General features: G+C 43.1%; 1 protein-coding gene across 1 annotated transcript; it reads left to right on the top strand.

The window, feature by feature from the left end:
• Positions 1-15756: 15756 nt before the first annotated feature.
• On the top strand, positions 15757-19783 carry AJM1 (apical junction component 1 homolog). The gene has a single exon (XM_075186087.1). The coding sequence runs from the start codon at positions 15810-15812 to the stop codon at positions 19086-19088; it is 3279 nt and encodes a 1092-aa protein (XP_075042188.1). The 5' UTR covers positions 15757-15809; the 3' UTR covers positions 19089-19783.
• The last annotated feature ends 412 nt before the right edge of the window (positions 19784-20195 follow it).

Here is a 20195-nt window from a genome sequence, read left to right on the forward strand (position 1 = left end):
ATGAATAATAGTCGTGCAGTGCCACAGTGATGTCACTGGGTCCTAGTAAATTGATAGGTGGCACACCGGTTCAGCTTACAAAATTCATGTTTCCACTGAGTGTTGATAACAGATCCACTTTAAGAAGGAGAACATTTTAGATGTTCGAGTACCGTTAATGGACATAACTTTGTGAAAAGTGGGAACTAATATCTATATCCTAATATCCTCTGGGTCTGTAGGGTCATCATCATTTATTTATATAGCGCCAACATATTCCGTAGCGCTTTACAATTGGGGACAAACATAGTAAACTAATAAACAAACTGGGTAAAACAGACAAAGGTGAGAAGGCCCTGCTCGCAAGCTTACAATCTATGGGGCATACTCAATTCTCGGCGGAAACGCCGAAAATCCCGCGGTCCACTCACTATTACGGTAATAGTGCGCGGAAAAAACGTTAATACGGTAATTTTCTCGCTGGATTTCAGCTCGCAGCTCCCTGAGCCGCGAGCTGAAATCCAGCTAACTATTACCGTAATATCGGTAATATTTTTTACGCTGCGCGGGAACGGAAGAATTGAATATGCCCCTATGGGTCATAAAATTAACTCTGAATAACGGAACTTTTATATATGTAATCATCTTATCATAAATCCATGGACTTTAAGATAACTCGAAACTTTCATTGAAGCATTGACATAGGATAAGGTACGGTAGACTGAACCTTACCCATAAATGGTATTCTGTTTCAGTCCCTTTTAAATATATAGTGTATGGATGAACATTGCCTCTGAATGACCAGGGCAAGAGCTCACAATTTCTTCAAGAGTAACGTAACAGAAAAATACATTAGTTCATCATATAGAGAATGATATATAATATTTCTCTTCTACACTATATCACATGTCTGCTATAGACTTGTTCTCCGACCAGCACCTCCATACAACATTCATTTTGCCTCACCCTAGGTGGCTTTAGATTGTTAGCTCATTTACAGCTTCCATCATACGCACAGACCAGCAGTTAGAAAGACATAAATTGACTTTGGAACCTTTATGTGGGGGGAAAACTGTTGTTGCCCACAGCATCCAATCACATGTTTGGTTTCATTTTGTAACCTGGACTTCACAAATGACAGCTAGCATCTGATTGGTTGCTATGAACAACAACACATTCCTGTGCGCTAGGTTTCAGAAATGTCTCCATAGTGATTGTTACCATCAAAGGTGTGTGTGAGGTCATTACAAGAAAGGTTTTGGGGGTTGTCTTCTAATTTGTACAAATTTCCTGCTCAGAGGATGTCAGAACATCTTCATCTTTTTATTTATATAGCGCCACTAATTCCGCAGCGCTGTACAGAGAACTCACATCAGTCCCTGTCCCATTGGAGCTTACAATCTAAATCCCCTAATATACACATACAGACCAAGAGAGATTAAGGGCAATTTAATAGCAGCCAATTAACCTGCCAGTATGTTTTTAGAGTGTGGGAGGAAACTGGAGCACCCAGAAGAAACCCACGCAAACACGGGGAGAACATACAAACTCCACACAGATAAGGCCATGGTTGGGAATCAAACTCATGACCCCAGTGCTGTGAGGCAGAAGTGCTAACCACTGAGCCACCGTGTTCCAGCACATTACAGAATATGACCAATTAAAAGAATTATGTTTGAGATCTGCACACACTTGCAGGACTTGGCGCTCTGCTGCGTGGTGCTGGAGATTGGCACACACGAGCGCTGGTACTTTATGATATTGGCACAGCTTAGAAAAGTACATCGGGTTCTTAAAATAATGTCATATATCAGAGCACCATTACTCACTCCGCTCTGCAGCCCAATGTGACACATTCTATTAATGCAGAGGAATCTGAAAATGATCTTAAAAATGTTTTTCATCCCATGACCATACGATTTCACATCTTCCATTAAAGAGTTTCCATTTAAGATGCAAAAACATATTTTTGTTATTTATTAAAATGTTGTTATTTTTTTTTAGAAAATATCCATTTTATGGTCTGCAGACAGGATCATCTGGTACATTTTTACTATGGAATGTTGATGCAAAAATATGTGAAGAACGACTATTTTATTGTGGCTTAAAATAACCCACTCTGCATTTTTACTCAGTAGCATAAGAATTTCCGCAAACTTGGCGCAATAACTCTATACAATACAGAGTATGAAAAGCACCAAGCCTAAAAATAACATTGTGCCCATATTCCTCTTGTAGACTATAATCCTATTTTTTTATTTCAATGAATGTCTACAATTTAGAATTGCTGTCAAATACCTACTAACTGCATTTAAACATTTTTTCTTTTGCCCAACTACCGATTCATTCTAGATTTGATTCTTATATTGTTGTCCCCAAATGTTTTGGACAGTTGGAGATCTATCCAGTTCTATTGTCAATTTATATAGCGCCACTAATACCGCAGCGCTGTACAGAGAACTTACTCACATCAGTCCCTGCCCCATTGGAGCTTACAGTCTAAATTCCCTAACATACACACACAGACTAGGGTCAATTTGATAGCAGTCAATTAACCTACTAGTATGTTTTTGGAGTGTGGGAGGAAACCAGAGAACCTGGAGGAAACCCACACAAACACGGGGAGAACATACAAACTCCCCACAGATAAGGCCATGGTCAGGAATTGAACTCATGACCACAATGCTGTGAGGCAGAAGTGCTAACCACTAAGCCGCCATCAATGACTGTATCATTGTTCTGGAAAATATGTATGTTGTAGTGCTGTTACCACTGATTAAAACAATGCATCATTTCACACAGTTTGTAAAACTTTTTAAAGATATATTTTATACCTGAAATGATCCAGTCTTCCACCAGGGGTTATTGTAGCAGTCGCAACAGCGACATCTAAAGGCTAAAGGAAATACTGCACTTCATTTCACTCTCCTCTTAGCAATGTATATTAGTACTAGACACCAGCTGTCCTTGCCTTCTACAGCACTGACCTCCACAGGTAAGGGCTCTGCACTTGGGTTGGATACTTGGCATTTGATGGACTCTTCTGAGTTCTGGCTTCCCCATTTGCAGGCTTATACACTCAATGGCACAGGATGTGGCAAGTGACAAATGGATTATGGGACAGATTTTTTTTTTTAAAAAAAAAAAATAATAATAGCCAACTGCTTGCAGATGTTTGATTGGCTTTAGTTAATAACACCTTTGTAGAAGCTAAGTTCAGCGGAGCAACTAAAATATAATTATACACTCGTCGCTGAATAATAATGCAGCAATTCTGCATCTGATGGTCATTTTCGTTATCTCATTCAAAATCTCTCTGCGATAGACAAGTATATCTGCCAGTTGCTCTCATAGACAATTCTCAGAATGTCATGTGAGGGCAGAGGGGGGGAAAGAAGGATGTCACAGTGCAGACAGAGCTCAGAGGGGTGTTCCAAAGCCTCTCTGATCACTACATTATGTGCCATGTGACTGTGGTTGCCATGGTAGTCCACAATCATAAATCATTAAAAAAAAAAAACACCAAAGGGAAATGGTAAATGTTAAGATTCTAATATTGGCTTTTAAAGATTATTTTGGCCCATTCTCATTGTCCAATATTTTTTGTTATTGATAAAAGGGGCAGTTTTGTAAATCAGAAGTTTCTGAAGTTTCCATCTCCTCAACTCTTACCAGTTTCAGGTAAGTGATTAACTAGGGCAACTATAGCCCCAACATGACCTGACCACTGGACATGATCATAATACAATTCTATTACACTCTATACAGACATAGGACACTACACCCCCAACATGACCTGACCACTGGACATGATCATAATACAATTCTATTACACTGTATACAGACATAGGACACTACACCTCCAACATGACCTGACCACTGGACATGATCATAATACAATTCTATTACACTGTATACAGACATAGGACACTACACCCCCAACATGACCTGACCCCTGGACATGATCATAATACAATTCTATTACACTCTATACAGACACAGGACACTACACCCCCAACATGACCTGACCACTGGACATGATCATAATACAATTCTATTACACTGTATACAGACATAGGACACTACACCCTCAACATGACCTGACCACTGGACATGATCATAATACAATTCTATTACACTGTATACAGACATAGGACACTACACCCCCAACATGACCTGACCACTGGACATGATCATAATACAATTCTATTATACTGTATACAGACATAGGACACTACACCCCCAACATGACCTGACCACTGGACATGATCATAATACAATTCTATTACACTGTATACAGACATAGGACACTACACCCCCAACATGACCTGACCACTGGACATGATCATAATACAATTCTATTACACTGTACACAGACATAGGACACTACACCCCCAACATGACCTGACCACTGGACATGATCATAATACAATTCTATTACACTCTAAACAGACATAGGACACTACACCTCCAACATGACCTGACCACTGGACATGATCATAATACAATTCTATTACACTGTATACAGACATAGGACACTACACCCCCAACATGACCTGACCACTGGACATGATCATAATACAATTCTATTACACTCTATACAGACATAGGACACTACACCCCAATATGACCTGACCACTGGACATGATCATAATACAATTCTATTACACTCTATACAGACATAGGACACTACACCCCCAACATGACCTGACCACTGGACATGATCATAATACAATTCTATTACACTCTATACAGACATAGGACACTACACCCCCAACATGACCTGACCACTGGACATGATCTTGGATGTTGCACTAGTCTTATATGACATAGACACGTTAGGCTCATTAATGGCATTGAGAAATTCTCTGTGCTAACATAACAAACAAGCAGGTTTGGTGGACTAGTAGCTTGGTGCTCTATTGACAGCAATAGAAGAGTTTATTGAGATAATTTTTTATTTTTTTTATTTTTTGTCATAACAGGGGACATTAATTGATTTTTTTTTCTGTACGTGACTTTATATTCCACATATCTTTTGGACGTATCTTGCAGTGTATTGTCTGTTAGAGCAGAGCGGACCTAGACCCGTATTCCTCCAAAGACCTATCCCCAACATGACCTGACCACTGGACATAATAAAACTATTCTATTCTAAACAGAACATAACCAGCTGAAAAACTAACATTAATTACAAGATAAGAACTGATTCTGAGAACTGCATCCAGTCAATATAAAAATGCACTGATCACCTTCACACAGTGGAGGCAGACATTTTGTTGGACTGAGTTCACCAAAAGAATTCAGCCAGGAAATCATGACATAACGGAGGCAAGAGGCACTCCGTGCCTCATACCTTATACTGCAAACCAGGGACCGTTGACAGCTACATATACCAGGCAGAAAAACAACAGGGAAATAGACTTGGAGCTGCTCCGTTGCACAGATTGCCTTCACAAGCCTGAGCTTGCTGGTTGCCGGGGCTCCGGATAAACACAGGATGATAGAGGAACAATGGCGTAATCATTACACAACATCTCACACAACAGTCTGGTAGTGTTATATATTAGCGTAGGCAGGATCATCCGTATTGTATCAGCCATTGTTGTCTGTCACCAAAGAGGCCAAACATTATCAATACTATTACTGGTTATTTTATAAACATTCTGCTGTAGGATGTCTTTTCATTTATTTTTTACAACATTTCCAGTACGTGACAGTAGTAACTGCACCTAGTGAAGCATGAAGGTCAGGGAAGGTAAGACAGTGATTTACAAGCTACTATAAGTCACCATTATACGTTGGGTAGTTCTATACAATATAAAAGTGTCAGGAGGACAGAAAATGTCTATTGACCTCTTTTTTTTCTTACTGACGGATAGGAATGTCACCCTATTCAGGGGCAAACGCAGGATTTGTAGAGGGGGGTTTCCACGCCATGCCACTAGTGGGCGTGACCAGCATGCATGGGGGCGAGGCTATCATTTTAGACAGTGCTTGGATGCTCTCCAACTCTTCCTATCCCCATAATATACATGGGCAATGCTGCGTGCACTACTGTTAGGTGCACACAGCTCTCTCTTTTCAAACAGAGCCATGTGAAGCGGGGGCAGGGTCCAGCCACCTCAATTATACAGTGCCCCAGGCTTGGAGGGGGTTTCCAGGCACTAGGAACCCCCCCCCCCCCACTCTCGGTTTGCCTATGCCAACCAGCCCCTGCTGCCTAATATAAGTGTACACTGTGCATCCATGAATGGAGCACTTCAGACCTCTTCATAAGGCCTTTTGCCATTATTTATAATCTTCCGCCACCAGCATGGCAGGTGTTCAGGATCTCCCGGCCATTAGGGACAATGAGGATACAATAGGGAGCAAAGATAAAAGTCTTGCAGGCGAAACGTCACAAATTTGTGCCAAAAATCAAAATGCCAAACTTATTATACATATTATGTACTGAAGACAGAACAGACGATTTGTTAGGGTGTTGGGACAACACCAAGATCATAGGGTGATATTTAAGCAAACTGATACCTGTCAAAACATGTGCAGACAGAATGCTGTCTGTGACATAGAAATAAAACATTGCCCCCCTGTAATATGATATATATGCCTAAGGAGCGCAGAAGTTAATTAGATAAAGAGATGTCAAGTTAATAAACCAAAGCCTCTGAAGCTGAACATGGATGTTGGTTAATGTCAACATTAGCCAATAGTAATATTACACATTAGTCAGGTTTTCTAGCTTTGCCATTTAAGAAAAAAATCAGGTTTCTCCTGATAATCGTTTTATTTCATCTCTTGTCTCTTGTATTTCACATAATAAAGTGATTACAGATTAACAGGGTTAACCCCTTAGTCTCCGTGGCCCCTGCAGAGAGACGGATAATTTGGTGCAGATAAAGGTCACAGCATGGTTATCATGTCAGAGCACCCTCCTGGATGCTCTGCCCAGCCCCCCACCACCCCCCTTATTGCCCAGATAGATCGTCCTTCTATGAGGCATCAGCTGGGGGCTCTTTAAGAGCAGTGCGCTCAGCGGCCACAGGAGGCGCTGCCGATGCCCAAAGTGGAAGGCGAAATCTTCTAAGGAGACATCGGAGACTAACAGGTACCTTGGGGGGGCTCCGGGGACCAGAGCATGGGAGGACCCCTCAATGCACGGCTGGGCAGTGTTGGGGGGCTCTGGGGAGATGGCTGTGCAGAAGGTGGGGCAGGTAAGGGGTAGAAGGGGAGCTGGTTTCATGCACCATCATTCCATACAGCCTGTGCATCCTATAGGACCACATATGACAGCTCAGGCTATAGGATAAGACCACATCCTGCATCCAGGCTGCAGGGTAACTCAGCATCCAGGCTGCAGGCATCCTGCATTCCGGCTATTCCGCGTAAGAACAGAGCACCCTGCACCGAGACTATAGGGCAGCTGAGCATCCTGCATCCAGGCTACACTGCATCCCCATCACAGGGTACCACACGATCCCTCATGCAGCATCCAGGGGAGGGGTGAGCTGACATGAGATTAATGCTGCCTAATTATCCCATGTAATAAGCAGCCGGTGACTGCTGCAGATCAGGGGGGGCTGTGGATCTGTCTGATCACATGAGTGGAGATCCGGGATTCATGTCAGATCCATCCTGAGGTGTGTGCAGCCATATTTAATGACTTAATCTGTCTCTCTGTAATAGCACTGGGTACCCCAGCTGCATGCTGCCGTAGTCTCTGCATGTATGTGTATAGTGGAGATGTTGGCAATGCTGTTTCTGCTCACGTCATGTGGTTACATAAGCAAAATTATTTTAGAAAATACCAGTGTTGTTCAAAATTATATTTGCATACATTTTCTATAGCAAAAATAAATAAATTATATTTACAATAATCAGTGGTACTCTCACTGTTGGGATGTGATGGTGATCTACTACACTGCACAAGTTTTCAGTGGGACAGTCCCTTTCTTTGGTTCTGTTGTGGTTATTTAAACAGGGGACGTATTATTTCCCCAAATGGGTAGTGAATAAGCTTCCAGGAGAGATAAATGTAAAAGAAATGTCAATCAATAAGAGCAAGGAAGACAAGTGAAGGTGTGTTTTTAACACACACCTGTAAATGACTATTTTTGGACATATTCACTTACAATTCCTTCTGCATTCCTAACTGTAAATACCACCGTCTCTCCAGCCAGCGCTACTCGCACTTCAGGAGCACCCTTTATGGCACGGTAACATATTTAAATATAAAAATATATTCTGTACAGTTCAGGATAAACTAGACTTTGGCATAAGACCATCCGACCTAATTTGTAATCGTTTTCCTTAAATAAAGCTGCCAGTCTTACCAGTTAAATAATCCGTGACTTGTTCTGTGCTAATAGTGTCAAAGAGTCGTAAATAATAAGACAGGAATTAATAGATTGTTATATTCATTACAAAGCCTAAGGTGGAGTGACAGGACGACAGATTGTATCAGATAGCGATACGTTGTAGTATATGCAACATAAAATTGTACAATTGGCACCATGCATCGTAAGACAACATAATGTGGTTCACAATGGTATACTGTGGTTATGGCTGGTGAACCTAAGCGGGCACATACTGGGCAATGTGGCAGAAATACGTACGCAGACATCTGTAAACACTTATTTGCGTATCATTGATTTAGTACAGTAAGGGCGTGATCACGAAACTACCACACAGCCACGCGTTTTAGGATTAGTATCTCTTGTGTGCGCTGGAGGGCAGGTGAAACGCGTCAATGCGCCATCAGCCAGAAGCGGGTGTCAGCCGCGTTATATAGCCGCTTCTGGCTGATTGGGTATTGACCCTTCCAGCTCATTAGCGTCACAGCTATATTATATGAAGTCACGGTCATTTACTTAATTGACATTTCTAATTGGACTAGTGCAGGAAAGAAGATTCCTGTTTGGTTTTAAAAAAAAACCAGGAAAAACAACAGATGTCTGTATATAATTTAATTTGTATTTTGTGGTTTTGTTTGTAGTTAATTGCATTGTAGATTGAAAATATGACTCACACTGTTAATAATAACTGTCAATATTTTTTCTGGTGTATACGGTGGCACGGTGGCTTAGCAGTTAGCATGGTGGCTTAGTGGTTAGTGCTTCTGCTTCACAGCACTGAGGTCATGAGTTCAATTCCCAAACATGGCCTTATCTGTGTGGAGTTTGTATGGTCTCCCCGTGTTTGTGTGGGTTTCCTCTGGGTGCTCTAGTTTCCTCCCTCACTGAATAAAATACTGGTAGGTTAATTGGCTGCTATTAAATTGACCTTAGTCTCTCTCAACATGTATGTTAGGGGATTTAGAGTGTAAGCTCCAACGGGGCAGGGACTGATGTGAATGAGTTCTCTGTACAGCGCTGCGGAATTAGTGGCGCTACATAAATAGCTGATGATTATTACATTGTGTACAAATAGGATAATGTGACTTTTGCACTTGCTGCTAACACTGTCAAACAGCATGGTGCATATGAACTGTGTGCATGCAAATATGGTTTTTCTTGCTTGCCTCTGCTCCTAAATATGTTGATGTATCTGAGAGCAGATACATCCAGCCCCAATGTCTATACTGTGGTACAGAGCAGCCTATGGCATCAAACACCAATTTCCAGATGAGCAGAAGGTCACATGACATTATATAACGTAACAGACTAATATATCATGTCGCCGGTGTAAGGGAGAAGCACGAGGTTCCTAGACCAGTCGGGTTGAAACAAGTGCATGACTTCCGCCTGACTCAGCAGAATGACAGGAAAATTCATTACACCTGTAAACTGCACAAGAAATAAGTTGATTGTTTTCCGTTTCCCTCTGAGCTGCTTCATTCATCTAATAATCATATGTACCGTAAACAGGGGTTTTAAGAGCTCATTAGTTTGTTAAATGTGAAAGATAATCAATATATGAACGGAGCATCCGGTCCTTACACATAATTATAGTCCTCTAATGCCAGGAAACAGGGTCTGATATGTCGTTAGTGCAGTAGGGGGTCAGCAGATATTTTTTCTTATTTTTGCTTAGTACCAGAATCATCGGTATCAACTGTTCCTGTGACTAAAATCCATATATGTCAACTGTTCAGTACATGTGACTCAGCAAAACTAGCTAAAACTCTCCTGAAATCCAGCAGTTCATCTAGAAAACATGGCCCTGCTGGTTGTAAGCCAAGTTTGCAGAGACAGTATCTGAAGTTGTCTCTTGTAGATTATTCATCCTTTGTCTATTCCACATTTATTTGTAGCAAGTTATGAAGGGGGCAAGGCCTGGGACAACCCCGATCATTGGATCAGCAGCACAGAGTATTTAAGCAGATGGGTGTGTTGACCCCCAGGTCTCGATTGTGACAGGTGCAGTGCCATGGGTGGGCTAGGGGAGCAAAGCAGACAGAGGGGTAGATTTAAAATCACACCTGCATTTAGAATCCCGAAAGCGGGACAAAATAAGCCAAGGCCCTAATCTACCCATACTCCGCCCACAAATTAATATATTAATATATTTTTGAAAACCACCACCCACTTTCCTGATAAGACCCGCCCCTTTCGTTTATCAGATCTTCTAAAAAGGAAAAGAGGAGCTGTTGCCCATAGCAACCAATCAGATTCCAGCTGTCATTTTCTAGAATGTATTACATAAATGATAGCTAGATGCTGATTGGTTGCTATGAGCAACAACTCCTCTTTTTCTTTTCAGATGTGTTAGTAAATCTAACCCAGAGAATTAGATAGAGGAAGGGGCAGGATCCCCCAGGAATGGTGTGTTTTAGGAGGCAACCTCCAAATAGAGACACCATTAACGTACTTGGTGCATATCTGTGACCTCCTCTGAGGTTATAAGATTTCAAAACATAAATCCAGGGATAAAAATTAAATGAACGAATATCACAGCAGAACAATGTTGTCCATTCTCCTTTTGAGTCATATCCTTGGAATGTCAACTTCTAGGGCCAGGGGCCCCAGCGCAGCTCTTATGCAGTGACCAACATGTTAATTCTCAAAATGACAAGCGTATTATGTCCAATAGAGTTCCTAGAACAGGACCTGGTCAACCTGAGGCTCTCCAGGGGTTGTGAAACTACAAGCTCCAGCATGCTTTGCCAATATATAGCAGCTTATTGCGGGCAGGGTATGCTGGGACTTGTAGTTTCACAACACCTGGAGTGCCACAGGTTAGCCAAGCCTGCACTAGACTCAGAACATTTGACAGACTGTCCTACCTGCTCTTGTCAATGTTACCACCTGTGGCTGCTGGTTTCTTTAGTTGCGGCTTGTCTGGATCCTGGAATGTTGGGGGCCCTATTTGGAAAAAGTAATGGGTACATTTAGAAAATTCCAACCAGCCCCGGCGTTAAATCAATAGGACCCACAATTAATACTTAGGCCTTCCTCCATCCCCAACATTAAAGTAATAGTATTCCCATTTAATAAACCTATTTCCCTCCCTCCAGACAGCCCCTGCAATAAATTCATCGTATTTACATATAATAAATATACCTATTTCCCTGCAACCGTCACTGCCATTAAATAATTCATATTTGAATTTAATAAATAGACCTCATGCTCCTCAAACTCAGCCCCACATTCAATTAATAGCCCCCAAACCACCCCATCTTAAATTAATAGTCCCCACTATAAAATTAAATTGCCCCATCTTCACCCTACAAAGAAAATAGCATGCAGTATTTAGCCACCACCTACCACACACACATTACATTACCACAAGCCCGCTGTGCCATCACACACACATTACTGTGCCCCTTCATCACCATGCTGTGCCCCCTTATGATCACTCTGTGCCCTCCATGCTGCTGTTGCTCGCCCCTTCTCCTGGCCCCCCTTCATCACACTCTGCCATGCTGCTTTGGCCCCCCTTCTCTCTGCCATGCTCCCAGTTCACTTACCTTTTCTATCTGCTTCTTTCTTTTCTCTTCTGTCTTCAGCGACGCTCCTCACTGAACGTCGGGAGTGATGACGTCATGCCCGACATTCAGTGCGATCACGTGAGTTTTTTTTTCTTTTTAAAGTTTCTCTCTCCCCCCACCAACGAAGACGGGAGCGATCCAGGATCGGGGCCTACCGGGGGATAGCCCGGTCCCCTGGCGGGCCAGTCTGACCCTGCCTCCTATATACTGGCAAAGCATGCTGGGGCTTGTAGTTTCACAACTCCAGGAGAGCCACAGGTTTGCCAGGCCTGTCCTAGAATAAGAACCTATCTTGAGAATTACAGTACGACCATATCTGCCAACTGTCCCAATATGAGGTGAATGGGAATTTTTAGGGGAGGGTATAAGGGGTACGCTCCTATTGTGCTATGGCCACGCCTCTCACACGCATAATGCGCCCCAATTCCATATTTTGTATAGTCAGACTTTATGGTGTATCCAACATGCAGGAAAAGACAATACTGTGCAGTTGTTGTAGTTACCGTCCAGAATTCGTGGGAGGGGCGAGTGATATTATCCAGGAGGTGACACAGCTGTCAGGTTCCCCTGTAAATTACTACTGTCAGGATTGCCAGCCAAAGCCTAGGCAACAGGAAGCCTCCTACTGGCTGAGGACCAGAGCTGTGTGCTGGGCGCCAGCATTAAGCCACATAAAACTCCCTGGATCCTGGTAAGCTGTATCATCTGCTAACTGCCCCTCATTGTAAGGGACGACCCCTCTATTGTGCCCGAATCTCTATGTCCCTCTTTACTGCAAAACTGCCCGTTTTAGGTGGCGTATAGGACCCTTATGGCTCCTGCGCTTATAATTGCTGCCGTCATATATATTATTCAGCGTTGTGATGTTTACAGTTGTGCATATTAACGTCAGCTTTATGTGGGGCTCTATACACAGCAGAACAACGGTTCTCTCCAAAGATAGAAATGTCACAGCAAGAGATTATTAGGTCCTATTGACTTAATGCAACCGCCAGTATACAGCTATTGAGGGAAGATACAAGTATTCTTAGAAGATAAGCACCCAACCTATTCACTATTGGTACGAGAACACTCACTTTGATATATATATATATATATATATATATATATATATATATATATATATTATATATATATACAGTGCTTTTTTGTGTCATAGAACTGACCGGAACTGAGTTTCGGCACCTTTTTTTCGACGGATTTTCCAAGTTTTAAAAGTAACTTTTGAACATTTGGGGCTAGATTTACTAAACTGCGGGTTTGAAAAAGTGGAGATGTTGCCTATTGCATCCAATCAGATTCTAGCTGTCATTTATTTAGTACATTCTGCAAAATGACAGCTAGAATCTGATTGCTATAGGAAACATCTCCACTTTTTTAGTAAATATACCCCTTTGATGTTTGGTCCCCGTGGACTTGAATCCCCCTGTCGAGCGTAGCAGGTCGGCGGAAATATCATTAAAACGGTGCATGCGTGCTGCTTGTGTGTCGAGTCCGATACATGCGTCCTTCGTCCGCGTTGGTTGTGATGGCACCGCCTGGCTTGTGGCGCTGCTCAGCTTGTGATTTGTTGCGCGTTGAGTGCTTACTGTGGGCAGCGACCGTTGTGTTTCATTACACAACTGACGTGTGTGGGTGTGTGTACAGTGATTGACTACGTGATGTGAGTTCCGGCACCTTTTTTCTTACAAAAAAAGCACTGTTTATATATATTATATGTGATGTCATATACACAAGAGAGAATATTGGGCCTGATTCATTAAGGATCTTAACTTAAGAAACTTCTTATTTAAGTCTCCTGGACAAAACCATGTTACAATGCAAGGGGGGAAATTAGTATTCTGTTTTGCACATAAGTTAAATACTGACTGTTTTTTCATGTAGCACACAAATAAATACTTGATAGCTTATTTGTACACTGAAATTTAAAGTTGATATCTGTGTGCTACATGAAAAAACAGTCAGTATTTAACTTATGTGCAAAACAGAATACTAATTTGCACCCCTTGCATTGTAACATGGTTTTGTCCAGTAGACTTAAATAAGAAGTTTCTTAAGTTAGGATTCTTAATGAATCAGGCCCATTATGTTGACGGTTCCTAATATAGAGAGAAGTCACATTTTCATTATAAAATGTGATTAATATAAATACAAATAACTGCTATTATCCCCTTTAATAATATTCTTTACTGCAGTAGATTAAAATGACATTTTAGCTAAGTAATGAGAATAGACAGACGCAGCCTCATATAATATAGTCAAAAGGCTACTGATTTAATGATCAGCTGGAGGAATAGTCCATCAGCCAGTAATTAGTTCCGCCTCTCTAGGTGTAAGGAGACGTCAGTCAACAATACACAAAAATATATATACAGGCATATGTGTACGCATTTTTGTTGCCCATGCACAGTACAAAAATAAATATCTCATGCAAAAGTAAAAAATGTGCTATGAGCCACAAAATGTTTCTTACTTTAGTGTGAGGAGCTCTGCTAAAGAATTAAGAGACAAGGGTAATGTCAGGTACGGAACGGGGAGAGACACAGCTAATTAGTTGTGGCTGATACCACAGTCTCCATACAAAGAAAGAACGAGCGATACTCTGACCTCAGGTAGTACATCCAAAAATAGAATTTCAGGGCAAAATTGCTACAAAGAACACAATACAATAGTCTGTAAATGTAAAACTCACAAGTAAAGTACAAAATATTTACTGCAAAAAAAAATTAGCATCATTATTTAGTATTTTTTCTTGCATCTGTGCAAAATTGTTATTATCTAAACACTAGACACTCGCAGCTCAGACATACATATGCGGTGGTATAAAATGTGTAAAACGCGTGGAATCTAATACATTAGACATTTCGGTGATTCTTTTTTAGCTTTCACAAACTATTTCTGTGTTGGGCTTTTACCAATACAATCTATTGTATGATAGGGCCCATTAACGCATGAAAAATAGGTTGTTGATCGTAACTGTGGGGTTCAAATTTCAGAATGCAATGGTGGATGTGAGCTTATAACAAAACATTCAACTTATTTTTAATGCGGTTTTAACAGCAGATAGATGTGTACGAGCCCTAAAGGATTGTGTTGGGAAAATGTGATGTTATCAGATTTATTTATATAAAATCATGGCAAGCTGTTTAATTGGGGTACACAGAGGTCCCATGTCTGATATAGATAGAGTGGAGACAGTTAAGTTAGTTATGAAATAATGATGTCAATAACAACATCCCTCTGTTTATTGAACAGAAAAATGTTTAGCAAGAATATTTATTTCACGTTCGTGCAGTTCCTTTGGTCTGCCCATAGGTGGTGCTGCAGTTCCTATGGTGGGGACAGATGGATTTCCTCAAGCCTTGATGGGCAAACAGGAAATTGATTTAAAGGCCAATTCCTCTCAAATCTGAAGATTACAATTTTGGTGGAATTGGATAAGTAAAAACATAAATGCAAAATATTACTAATCTTATTTCTGACGGCGTCCAGGAGGGGGGGGGGGGGGGGTGTCTGTCCTCGTTCTTGTCAGACAATTTTTTTCCATCTGCATGAAAAGGATTGCCTTGCCAGGAATAAGGAGGATCCCTCGATTCTGCCAAGGCAGCCGCCAGATTGTTTTGCTGGCCACAACACTGGTAAACAATACTTTGCATTAATGTTTTACTTATCGAACACCACCATAATCTGACTTCTCAGTTTTGGGTGAAGTCGTCCTTTCAATCAATATGGTCTCCTAGCAATTTCCTCAACCTATTGATGAGTAAAATATTGTTGAATGTATCTGTACATGACAAAACTAGCGGAATTGTGAGACAACTGACTTCTTTTCCTCCACTTTTCAGATCATATCGCTGAGATGAGGTAAAGCCACTCCACACCACGGCTACGCTTCATTAAGATGACACGAACCGACACGCCTGACATACTAATTTCTACGGTTTACCGAGACGTTGAGGTGAGACCGAACGTTGATTCTCAAAGCCCCTGCTCGTTTGCACAATGTGACAGCTTCATGTCCAGCCACAGAGAGGTCCGCCAGCCACCGTTCAACAAGAGGCACTGCCGCAGCTTCGATTTCCTTGAGTCCTTAGACGACCAGTTGACCAACGTAATAGCCATGGAAACCTTCCAACGAGGAGCTCACAGGCGTGCTGGAACCCCAGAACCGTCTAACCAGCCTGTGGGGAGAAAGTCCACTGCCAGGGCCGACACACAATATACTTCTCAAGGGATGGACACGGCAAGGGAATCTGCCAAAGAACCAAGAAGACGACCGAGGTCGAAGAGCGCCCCTCGGGTTAAAACCTCGTTTACATCTGTTCCCATACAGATGTCTTCTTCCCAGTCCCCTCCTCCGACTGCCAGGAGGGGTAGAGAAGTTGTCAGGGCTTCAAGAGAGCCTCAGAAATCTGTGGCCTCTCCCAAAAGGGAGGTCACCTATGCACCTACAAAGGTATTAATGAGTGAGGTGCACCCCATAAAGTTGCAACCCCAGCGCAACAGCGCTAGCCGAATCTCCCCCCTGTGTGTCAGTAACAACTGTATGGAGGAGCCCCACGTTGGAAAACCAATCGCCAGCCCTCATGTGCGATGCCGGGTAGACATAAAGCCAGATGACGTGGTTCTTCAGCATGCTCCCTACACTTCTAACCCCTGCCAGACTTGGGGAGAGGTACAACACTGTACAAGGCAACCGGGCACCCCCAGGAGCTTAGCTGTGCCAAATGCAAGACTTATGTCTGTGTCCCGCACCCCCACACCCAGTGATTCCTACAGTGTTGATCCTAGAATGACCCACTTTGCTTGCACTCCAGGGGGGGAAATGTACGCACCCGATGTGCGCGGTGTTCCTTACCAAAGTGTTGCTTCACCAAGAGATTTCACACAATATGCCAACCGGGACTGTGGACAGTACGTCAGCCCCACTATACCCACTGCGTTCTTCTACACTGAAGAAGATGCCAACTTCGGCCAAACTGTCCCCGTCAAAAATAGGGGATATTATCCCCGTCCGTATCCTGATCCCGGGGTTTCTGCCCACTCATATTACGCAGAAGAGAACCCCACATTGCCTCCAAGGACCTTTTACTATGAGGACCCTAGACAGTATCCTATTCAGGAAGCCCCAATGAGGACGTTTTATGGTGAGGATCCCCGTTTTTACCCTCCTCGTAGTGCCCCCACCAAAAGCCCTTATGGGGAGGACCCGAGATCTTATCCAGTTCAAAGCACTTCATCAAAACTTTACTTTTCGGAGGATTTTGCAAAATATTCTGAAAGAGAAGCACTATCGAGAACGTACCCCTATCCGAGGAGCACACAGCCTCTGCAGTTCAGCGAATGGTATTTTCCAGATCAGAGCCCAATATCTTACCAAACCATTCAGATGCCTCAGTTTCCCACGCACACTTCTGGAAGGGAGGCAATGCTTTCCTCTTGGCACGCTTCCTACAGCATGAACCAGCAGAGACTTGGGACTGACTCCAGAAACTACTCCCGTTCTTGGGACAATATTTTAAACACTAGTGGACGCAAAGAGGACCCACTCTCGCGGGGCCGCAGCTATGAAAATCTGTTGTGCCGCGAGCGACGTGCCTTATCCCCAGATGATAGACGCCAGCCTGTGGTTGTCAATTTGTCTTGTTCTCCAAAGCGTTACGCGGCCCTCTCGCTGTCAGAGAATTCTATCATGGAGAAGGTGCACACTGATGGGGGCGGTGGGAGGTACGCCACAGGCCGATCCTGGTTTGTCACCCCAGAGATTACCATTACAGATAATGACTTACGAGCAAATGGAGTGGGAAGGAGTGATCGGCGTTCAGCCAGCTGGGATATTATAGATTCTGGAGTTTCGCCACCAGCTTACCCAGCACATATCCCCTACACTACCAAAGAGAAAATGCCGAGCAGGTCTTCCCGACACCGCAGCCTGGAGCAGCTTGATGAACTCATTGCAGATCTGGTAATAGATTACAAACCACCATCAAGCCGTCGCCCCAGTGAAGCAGATGCCCTGGCCGATCAATTGAGGAAGTTAATTAAGGAGGACATGATAGGGATCCCACGGAAATCAGAGAACTATGAGCAGATGGCCCATCTTTTACAGAACCGTCCCCTCAAGGAACAACCAACTCCCACCTTCCCTGAGTCCCATAGAGGTCAAAGGAGGGAGACTTTTCCTGAGGTGCCAGTGATCAGTCCCCATAAACCCTTAGAGGACTGTTCCCCAGACCTCAGTGCTGATGAAGATGACCTACTGACCTGTTCCAATGCCAAGTGCAGACGCACAGAGACAATGTTCAATGCCTGCCTCTACTTCAAGTCCTGCCATAGCTGTTACACCTACTACTGTTCCCGTAATTGCCGACGGGAAGACTGGGACATACACAAAGAGAGCTGTATCTACGGACGCATGGGCAGTGTCTGTCGCCATGTGCTCAAGTTTTGCAGAGAGAACACCGACGTCCACAAAGCCTTCTCTCGAATTGCCAAGGTGGGTTATCTCTCCCGCGGAAGAGGGGTTCTCTTCTTGGGCTTCCCCAACCCGGGTTCAGCAGATAACTTTTTGCAGCTAGGTCTGGAAGGTCTGCTCATGTCCCCTACTTACCTGTCTCTGAGGGAACTCGAGAGTTACTCAGACAACCTTGGAGAACATGCCAAGGAACTGCAGATAGCTGGCAACCAGTTCGACCCCGAGGAATGTTTCCTGTTGAATGTAACTGTGGCGGTGGGACAAAGCGTCCACGACCGACTCTCCGCTAGAGCCCACCACATTCCCACCATCCGCAAGTATGCCAAAATAGCCTTAGCCTCTTCTAGTCCGGAGAGGAAGATCACAAAAAAGGAGAAGGACATGGAGACCCTAATTCTGACCCCACCACCGGGCACAGCTGACCTGGATAAGGAGGGAGAGGAGGGGAGGAAGGCCAGGGAGGTTTGCTTTATACATATCCAGAGGGAGCTTAGAATCAGGGGGGTCTTCCTCCGTCATGAGTATCCCAAGATCTACCAGCAGCTGTGTGAGTTTGTGGAGAACAACAAGAGGTTCACACCGACCACCATCTACCCTATTGATCGGAGGACTGGCAAACAGTTTATGTGCATGATTATGGCAGCTTCAGAGCCCAGGACTCTTGATTGGGTCGCCAGTCCCAACCTTTTGGATGACATTATGTAACTGAAACACAACCCAGAAGAAGCCCCATTCCTTCCGACTCCTTGTTTTGTAGTTTATGTATTCTTTTATATCTGGCGTCATCCTATGATACAGTCTTTCAGACGAGAGATGGATAAGAGCAATGTATGTGCTGCAGTAACTGTGTTATTAGTGCATGCTCAGGGGAGAGTTAACCGCAGGAGCTTACCGAAGGCATGCAATACGAGTAACGTATCAATCAGTAGGACTGAGAGCATTGACATCTCTCGTGTACCAAAGGCCGCACTTCTGAGAACTTGGTGGCTTTTTATATAGGATTACTAAATAGTTTATTTTATAGTAAGATGATAGCGTAGATTGCTATTTAATATATTATATATTGGCTGTTTCCACCCTGATGCCTGGTGCTGATTAGATAACAATGAGTTACTTTTTATGAATTACCCAGCGGAATCGCGGGTTTCGGTTAATTAAGTTCTATAGATGATCATTTCAGTGGGGCCTAAAATGTATTTCTCCTGGAGACGCTGAACCGTGCAAATATAATGCCTTAGTTATAGAATCCTGCGGCAGTGACATCTCAGAGGGTCTAATTAACGCCCAAGATTTGGCGATCACCAATACTGCTCCTTACACGGAGGAGTCATGCGAACATGCATTGCTTGTGTAGTGTTGGCTCATCTTCGGTCTGTATTGGATTACTGGATCCTACCCTACTGGGGGTCCAGGAAAACTACCCAAAATCGGGAGTCTTCCAGACATGCCAGGAGAGTAGCCAAGTATGAACAAAATGGCTGCCGAAACCATTTGTAGGTGACAGAAGTCAATAGCTTTTAAATTACTGGGAGGACAATGAGATAAATTGTTTTGTATCAGTGATATGGATGCTTTGTTTTTAGGGCTCTGTAGCTGAAGTATTAAGTTTGTTTCAAGTTTAGCAGAGCAAGATTTTTTCTGAAGTAATGTAAAACAGATGTGGAAAAGGCACAAGCAAGTCCTTTCAAGGGTGCTTACTGCACAAAAGCACAAGCTGGCAGCCCTCATTACTGCAGTGCACACAGTATTGTTAGACCTTGATCACAGACCTAGCTGACATATAAACTGCATTTGAGGCTGTCTCTGATCGCT

Source organism: Mixophyes fleayi, chromosome 9 (assembly GCF_038048845.1).
Source record: "Mixophyes fleayi isolate aMixFle1 chromosome 9, aMixFle1.hap1, whole genome shotgun sequence".
Classification (NCBI taxonomy): domain Eukaryota; kingdom Metazoa; phylum Chordata; class Amphibia; order Anura; family Limnodynastidae; genus Mixophyes; species Mixophyes fleayi.

Bases quoted from the DNA above. Each gene is read 5' to 3' on its own strand.
- AJM1 (XM_075186087.1), top strand. From the start codon at position 15,810: ATGACACGAACCGACACGCCTGACATACTAATTTCTACGGTTTACCGA.